Raw genomic sequence first — 9222 nt, forward strand, 5'->3', positions numbered from 1 at the left:
AATACTTCATGCAAAGATGGGCACAATAAAGGACAGAAATGGTATGGACCTAAAAGAAGCAGAAGATATTAAGAAGAGGTGACAGGAATACACAGAAGAACTATACAACAAAGATCTTCATGACCCAGATAACCATGATGATGTGATCACACACCTAGAGCCAGACATCCTGGAATGTGAAATCAAGTGTGCCTTAGGAAGCATCACTATGAACAAAGCTAGTGGAGATGATGTAATTCCAGTTGAGCAATTTCGAATCCTAAAAGATGATGCTGTGAAAGTGCTACACTCCATATGCCAGCAAATTTGGAAAATTCAGCAGTGGCCACAGGACTGGAAAAGGCCAGTTTTCATTCCAATCCCAAAGAAGCAATGTCAAAGAATATTCAAACTACCACACAACTGCATTCATCTCACACACTAGCAAAGTAATATTCAAAATTCTCCAAGCCAGTCTTCAACAGTACGTGAACTGTGAACTCCCAGATGTTCAAGCTGGTTTTAGAAAACGCAGAGGAACCAGAGATCAAATTGCCAACATCCACTGGATCATGGAAAAGCAAGAGAGTTCCAGAAAAACATCTATTTCTGCTTTATTGACTGCCAAAGCTTTTGACTGTGGATCACAACAACCTGTGGAAAATTCTTCAAGAGATGGAAATACCAGACCTCCTTACCTGCCTCCTGAGAAATCTGTATGCAGATCATGAAGCAACAGTTAGAACCGAACATGGAACAACAGACTGGTTCCAAATCGGGAAAGGAATACATCAACAAAGGAGTACAACAAGACAACAATATACATATTGTCACCCTGCTTATTTAATTTTATGCAGAGTACATCATGCAAAGTGCCAGGCTGGATTCAGCACAAGTTGGAATCAAGATTGCCAGTAGAAATATCAATAACCTCAGATACACAAATTACAGAAAGTGAAGAACTAAAGAATCTCTTGATGAAAGTGAAAGAGGTGAGTGAAAAAGTTGGCTTAAAACTCAACATTCAGAAAACTAAGATCATGGCATCCAGTCCCATCACTGCATAGCAAATAGATGGGGAAACAATGGAAACAGTGAGAGACTTTATTTTTGGGGGACTCCAAAATAACTGTAGATGGTGACTCCAGCCATGAAATTAAAGGATGCTTGCTTCTTAGAAGAAAACCTATAAGCAACCTAGACAGCATATTAAAAAGCAGAGACATTACTTTGCCAACAAAGATCTGTTTAGTCAAAGCTTATGGTTTTTCCAGTAGTCATGTGTGGATGTGAGAGTTGGACTATAAAGAAAGCTGAGCATCAAGGAATTGTTTATTTTGAACTGTAGTGTTGGAGAAGACTCTTGAGAGTCCCTTGGACTGCAAGGAGATCCAACTAGTCCATCCTAAAGGAAATCAGTCCTGAATATTCATTGGAAGGACTGATGCTGAAGCTGAAACCCCAGTACTCTGACCACCTGATACAAAGAATGGACTCATTTGAAAAGACCCTGATGCTGGGCAAGATTGAAGGGAGGAGGAGAAGGGGACGACAGAGAATGAGATGGTGGGATGGTATTACCGACTCAATGGACATAAGTTTGAGAAAGCTCCGGGAGTTGGTGATGGACAGGGAAGCCTGGCATGCTGCAGTCCATGGGGTGCAAAGAGTCTGACACTACTTAGTGACTGAACTGAACTGAACTGAACTGAAAAATAGACATTGAGGTGTTCTTAGACCATGCGTGCTAAATCACTTCAATCATGTCCGACTCTGTGCAACCCTATGGATAGTTGCCTGCTTCTCTTGATGAAATTCTCCAGGGCAAAATACTAGCGTGTGTCGCCATTCCCTTCTCCAGAGGATCTTCCCTACATAGGGGTCAAAACCACATATCTTGCATTGACATGTGTGTTCTTCACCACTAGAGCCACCTGGGAAGTCCTGTTCTCAAAATAGGATGCTACAAAACCAAGCAATTTAAAAATACATGTGTACATTATATTAAGTCAAATTAGGTCGAGACAAAGTAGTAGCTCTATTGTGCTAATTAATAGCCATGTAGTCCCCCTACTGCAAGGCATATATTCGTCTGTTGTATATTGTGTGTTCCTTTAAAACAGACAGTGTGTAATGATGAGACGTAGATCCCATTGAAACAGAAAATTAATGATTTATTTCCAAGTCGCAATATGAGTAGACAGACATGCTGTGAACATTTTTAATCTGTAGTTGTTTAATCTTACAGTACAGTTACTTCAGATCTACTTCATGAATCATGAAACAGAGTTCTTATAATGACACTAATGATTTCACATAAGAAGGCTAATCTACTACTAAAGCTTGTTAGAAATATCACTTTTTATAATACAATGTTGGCTTCCCTCGTGGCTCAGCTGGTAAAGAATCTGCCTGCAGCATGGGAGACCTGGGTTCGATCCCTGGGATGGGAAGATCCCCTGGAGAAGGGAATGACTACCCACTCTAGCATTCTGGCTTGGAGAATTCCACGGACTCTATAGTCCATGGGGTCGCAAAGAGTTGTATACGACTGAGTGACTTTCACTTAATAATACATACGCTTCATTTCTACTTTCTGTTGTGAAGTTGTCTCTTTTTCATCAAAACTTTACCCATAGATTATTCTGATACCTAGCGAGATTAAAGGTACAGTGTTTTATGCCAGTGGGGGATAAATTGTATTTGTCAATGTTTAAAGAGAATATTCACATTTTATAATAACAAAGAAGACAAAGTTTTAGTCTTTGCTTTGAGACAGGTTTCTTTTTTGCTTTGAGATATCAAGAACATTACCAGGTAGGGTAAAAAGTTGTAATTTTTAAAAAGTCAGAATCATTCCTCCTTATTTATGAGCAAAGAAGCATGAGTCATTTTATTAGAGTACAACTCAAGATTAAGATATCTAAGGCTGTAAACTTTGCTCATGTTTTAGACCTGCGAATGTATTGGATTTATTGACTTATAGGACCAGGGGGCTATTTGCCATAGCAAATTCTTGCAGCCAGCATAACTTTTCTTTCTCAAATTGTTTCTGATTTGGGGGATAGTCCCTTAAATTGATGCTTGCATCGTGTCATTTAAAAGCATTTTAAAAATCAATTTCCTGTTGTTAAAAGCTCTGCAACTGATGAGTATATTTAGTTTTTTCAATATTTAGACCACATGGTTTGAAAATGCAGGAAGATGTCTTTTATGTTTTCTTCCCCTGGTGTTCAGGTGTATTTGTGCTGATGGATTTGAAGGAGAAAATTGTGAAATCAACGTTGATGACTGTGAAGATAATGACTGTGAAAATAACTCTACATGTGTCGATGGAATTAATAACTACACATGTCTTTGCCCACCTGAGTACACAGGTAGGAAAAGGGAAATTGCTATGCCATCAATCTGCATTTGAAAGCGCCACTGGAGCTATGCTGCATGTGTGTAGTAAACCATTGTATTATTCAATAACTGATTCGTGTTTTGGAAATTAGCTGTAATGTAATAACAGTGTTAAAGATGATTTCAGCCAACCAAATAAAAGTCCTGGCAAGCTCAGTTATAACACAGGCATATTCATAAAGTAACGCTTTCCGTCACAAAGAAAATTATTCTACTGAAGCTTTCAGTCCCACAACTGCGTGACATTTTCATGCAATGCACTTTTCCTGTGCAGACCAACCCACCAATATGTATTTGAAAAGGGAGCATTTCTTTACATGGGCAAAACAGAATTAAACATTTGAAATTCTTCATGTCCATATTTGTTTCTTCATTAGAGAGTGACTTCAAACTAAGTCACAGCCAAGAATACATACATCGATCACTTTGGATAATCTTATCAGACCATTATCCCCCTTTCCCCTTTTTTTTCTATCTTGATACACAATGTCAGGAATAAGGGTGATAAATCTCATAAGACTATCCAAGCTGATAAACTTCTGCCCTGGATAAACCAATTTGCTGTAAAGTCAACATCAAGTTTATAACTTACTTATTCTGTCAGAATATCTGTTTTGATTGATTTTTGTGGCTCTGAGTAAGAAACTTCATAGTTTCAATCTTGTTTTATTTAGTTTTAAAGTTGATAGAGAAAAGGAGAATGTTACATGTTTTGCTTGTAAGAAATAAATGGAGTAGTAGATTCTGTCACTCTATTCAGAGTTACCATTTTCATTTGGCTGGGTATTTTTCATTAATTGTATTTATTTCCATATATATAGTTAAGAATATCAGAGGGTAAAATAGTTCCTTGGATGACTGAGGTGTTAACATCTCTAAACATGAAGAATGGAAGCACAGCTGTATGATTAATTTTCCCAGGGATTCGTTAGAAAAGCATTGAAATTTAAGCTTTTATGGCATACTCAAGCTTTGCAATTTAAGAGGTACTTTTCTTGGTGGGAAAATGCTAAATAAAATAATGAGTTTTTGTTTTGACATCCTGGGCCTGTCTGAGAAATTCTGCAGCTGCCTTTTCCATGGTATGATTTATTTTCCACAACAGGGAAGTACCTGATGCCATATGATGTAATAATACTGTTTCCAGTAGAAATTTGAACATGTTGTATCACCAATTGCTCTATTACGTATAAGCAGCCCATGAACTCCTTAGAGGCCAGAATTTGAATTCTTTGTTATGTTACATTAATTAAAGATACTGAGTCAGTCTAACATGTACCCATTCTCATGTGGCTGGAGAGTTTAGGTGTTACATAGCTTCGACATTCATATCAGTATTACTTGTGTCTCACCTCAGGTACTTGCCATTCATATGAGTGCACAAATTCTGAAGCCCTTGGAGTTACTCTGAGATTCTGAGTTTTACAGGATTGGGGAATCCAGCCTTGTACAGGCAGCCCAGTGCTTGCACTAAAATCTGGAGCTAGTACCTTCTTAGAATAGTTATTTTATCCCATCATTGTTCTGATCATTATAGAAATAACTTAATTCCCTTAATGTCAGAAGCCTCCTTTAACTATCCTACTCTGATGAGGACAAATTGGACCTGGGAATTTCAAGCATGGTTTGGTTAGCCAATGTGTTCCTGAGCACAGACGCCAGGAATTTTTCTATATTCCTTTACCAACGACAACCTGGACGGGACCACACCACTGCGTTCAGGTTCCTACATGCCTTTTTCTTATGATTTACATAAAGCAGCAGTTTCTTCTGAATTGGTTTCCATGAGTCCATCTTTGGCTGTAGATTTGCTATGTTATTCTGTATCCATTTCTTTGAGTCTTTGTTTTTACCTTCTCTTCCTTCCTTTTCCCAGGCTCCCTTCCTACACCTGATCTTCTTGAATGTTTTCTCCACATTAAAGTGATTCAGTTCAGTGCAACTTCCTCTGAGAATTTATTACAAAGCTTCATTTCCCTGCTGTCAGAGCTCTTTCTTTGAAAAATATGCAAAAAAAACCTCCAAAGTTTAGCACAAACACTTTTGAACCAAAATGTGACATCTCAAAAAACTATGATGTGGGAACCTGCCAAATAGTCAAGAGCTATTTGGTGCTTAATAAGAATTGAGACTCTTTTGTTCTTTTTTTTTCCTCCTGGTCTTATCTATTGCTAATATCAATTTGCCTTAATCCAGGCTAAGAATAAATAAAAATATTACATTCAATAGAAAGTTCATAACAGACAAAACATGAAGCTATGATCACTGTAACTGTGAGTTGGATTTTGTGGGAAGTGAAGAGTTTTGCGAATTGGTATTGGAGCAGATACCTAAACCAGACAATGTTTGTATCTCATCTACTAGCTGTAGCATTTTTGTCTGTATGTGAAATGAGTTCATTTACAAAATATCAAGCAACCATCTGCAGATTTTGAAATCAGTGGCACATAAGTGGCCTTTAATTATAGGAAGGTATAAATTGGACTCCAGAGCTTTATCCAAGACTGCTTCATCCAAGTCTGCAGTTAAGGAGGCATTTCCTTATATTGTGGCTGCAGTTTGAGATTTAAGTTTGGAATCTGATTAATGAGCCTGAGATCTTGGAACAGAAACCCTACTGTGCTCAGGGAATATAATAATGTTGTCATTGTTTAAAAATCATTCAAGTTGCAAGTTGCTTTACTGCTTGGAGACTTTTTTACTCTATCTCTCTGAGGCATTCAATGAGAAAATGAACTCTTTACTAGGAGCAAATAAGACTTCATAGGGAAAGCTCGTAAATTACTATGGTGAAAATTTTTACATTTAGCACACATGTCAAGAGTCAAAATGGATATGATTTGTTAACAGAGAAATTTCAGAGATCTGAAAGCAGTCTCAGAATGAGGTTATGATGTGATGAGCAGGCTATAAAACATGGCTACCCATTTTCAAATTAAATGAACCACCATTGGGAAATTTATTAAATATATTTAAGCCCATGAAACCAAAAACCACAGTACATAGTTATTGATTTGTTAAAGGACAAAACTCTGTCCTTTCCTGCTTCAGAGATTGACAACATAAATTTTAAGAGTCAGTATTGTCTGTCTGTTTTGTAACCCTTACTCTCCCTTCTCCACCCAAGTCCTCCAAACCATTCTTTTCTACATAATTCGATCCATCATCTGTCCAGTGTAGAGCATATGACTGTTGATTGCTAGGATTCTTTAGACAAGATTCATCTTTGAAAAGTTTTAATTCACCATGACTCTAAATTAAAATGACTGTGTTAAGGATTAAGTAAGACTCTGAAATGGCTAAACAAATAATTAAAAAATCCATTCCAGGATTTCAATGTTAGCTTGAGAGTTGTGTTTTTTCTTACAGTTTATCATTTTTTAAAAGCTATTATTATATGCTTTCTAAAAACAAAGCATTTCTTGAAAGTGAATTGTCAAAGAATTCCTCAAATTAAACTAGCTCAAAAGTTTTAAAAATGAACATTGTAAACATGGCACCCTTGAGATATTGAAAACCTTGACACCTTTTCCTGAATAAGCTCTCCTATGAATTCAGATGTTGCACTGAAAAATGTGGTTTTGCATGTCTCCTAAGAGGCAGAACCCTGTATCAACTTTGAGACTGTTTCTTAATTAACCCTCTTCTCATAGGACCATATACAAAGTTGAAACAAAATTGATCACTTTTTAACCATGGATATTGCTTGATGGGAATGGCATACATTCAGTAAGTGAAAGTTTCCATACAAGTTGGGCATGTAAAGACTTAGAATGTATTTTGCAGAAAAAATTCAGAACATTTTAATTTTTCCATTATCTCTTTGTTTTCCAAATCTCAATGCCCACACACAAACCATTATGTGCACATCTTACGAGTAAAGCTGCCTGTGGTTAAGTCGCCTGGTCTAGCTGGGATCTCTGGCTCCCTGTGGTGGCGTCCGCCTTCTGCCTCGCTTTCTCCCTGTGTGTGCGCTGGCCCGGCGGTAGGTGAGCACCGTGAGCCGCGCTTCAGCCTGCGCTCACCCTGGGCCTCTCTGTTGTTAACGCTGCGCTTTGGCTGCCTGGGCTCTGCTGTGTACTGCAATGTAAAACGTCTCTTGTCTCTTCTGTCTTTGTTGCTGCCAGCTGCTAATCTGAATGAGGTGGAAAAAGGTTAGTTGCCTTTTAAGTCTATTACGATTTTATTTTAGTTTCCCTCTTTCTTTTAAAGCTATATAGATTTCATGGTGTGTATGTGGTAAAAGGAATGTTGACTAAAATGAAATCTGATGTGAATATGTCAAATCAGTCATTCAGATCCTTGATATGTGTATAGCTATACTACACACTTACAAAAGGGTGTCTGAAATGCACTTTACCAATTTCTGGAAGGCTGCAAAAGAAGCTTTCTGAGTGGGCAGAAGAAGTGGCAAAAAAGAAAGACTAATGCTTTCTAGTTTCTTCTTGTCTGTATGCATTTCCTTTTTTAAAGACATTCCAAATGTATTGTTTTTATCATGAAAAATGTAAGTCAATTAGTGCAGTAGGTAGACTGTAGGTAGAAAAAATGTTAAATAGTGAGAATTTTCTCATATTTTTAAATTAATATCTTCAGTAATTTGAAACATGAAAAATATTAAGAGGTGTATACATTTATTAAAACATTTCATAGAATAAAAATTACAAAGCCCAGGAAGTTTTTTTTTTAATGACGTCAAACTCACAGAATGTCACGTGTACTAGGCAGTATTTTTAAAGCATAAAAAGATCATATTAAATCCTTGGCATTTATGGTCTGCATGATTTTCCAAATATATCAGAGTCTGAGAAAGGAAGTCCTGTAGTGACAAGGGTGATCAACGTGTTCTGGGAGTCATCATGAAATCTTTGTTGAATTTTTATCTTAAAAATTCAGATTTATACCTAATAATATTATATTTTTACTCATTCAGCTTACCACAGTTTCAAGTGCCAAGTTTAGCACATTATCCTAAAAGGGTGTGCTTGTCTTGACAGTTCCAGTTGTATATGTGGCATTAGCAGTGTGATTCAAAGACTAACATGGACTATATAATGTAGTGGCTCTGTCGCCTCTTCATTTTTTTCTGCTACGTTGTTCAGATGATTTATTGGTTGTTCACTTACTCTTACTATGTGCAGAGTTAAGTTAAAAAGCATGAAAAAAAAGTTTTGTCTTATTTGAGAGTGTAAAAAATATAGTCTCTACATTCTCTGTGGATTAATGCATCCAATACCATCCTTGGTCAAATATTGTCTTTTTTACAAGTACTAAAGCAATTGGTGGTTTGGGACAGAGACTTCCAAGGCCTGATTCTATCTCAGGAAACACAATGGCCATTATTCTGTCACAAGAATATGTCCTTAAATAGTTATATATATACATACTCTCAGGAGCAAGCTTGACAGTATGAGTGTTTTAAATCATTATGTGGTTTCATGTATTGACTAAATTTCATGCTTGTGTTTATAAAAGATGTCTCATTTCCAAGAACCTGCTGCTGACTAAATTTGCTTTTAAAAGCAGTCAAATCATTTTCTATTATTTGAATCCCAAGCATAAGTAGAAATGAAGTTTCAACATCTTTATAGCACTCGGAGTGATCACTCAGAGTGATTTTCGTAAGTAAAAAGAAACTCTGTAACTAGCTGACGTATCCTTAAATTGAACTCTATTGTTGTTGTTGTTGTTGTTATTCAGTTGCTAAGTTGATTCTCTGCCACCTCATCGACTGTAGACCACCAGGCTACTCTGTCCATGAGATTTTCCAGGCAGGAACACTGGAGTAGGTTGCCATTTCCTTCTCCAGGAGGTCTTCCCAACCCAGAGACCAAACCC

General features: G+C 37.0%; 1 protein-coding gene across 4 annotated transcripts in view; it reads left to right on the forward strand.

The window, feature by feature from the left end:
• SLIT2 (slit guidance ligand 2) overlaps window positions 1–9222 on the forward strand; it is a 403430-nt gene that overhangs the window by 348058 nt on the left and 46150 nt on the right. For 2 of the 4 annotated variants that reach the window (XM_060417558.1, XM_060417559.1), the window contains 2 exons: window positions 3217–3356; window positions 7512–7538. In XM_060417558.1, the coding sequence (XP_060273541.1) occupies window positions 3217–3356; window positions 7512–7538 (167 nt within the window). The remainder of the gene's footprint in view (window positions 1–3216; window positions 3357–7511; window positions 7539–9222) is intronic. The other 2 variants (XM_004009724.5, XM_004009725.5) reach the window with 1 other exon arrangement.

Source organism: Ovis aries, chromosome 6, assembly GCF_016772045.2.
Source record: "Ovis aries strain OAR_USU_Benz2616 breed Rambouillet chromosome 6, ARS-UI_Ramb_v3.0, whole genome shotgun sequence".
Lineage (NCBI taxonomy): Eukaryota > Metazoa > Chordata > Mammalia > Artiodactyla > Bovidae > Ovis > Ovis aries.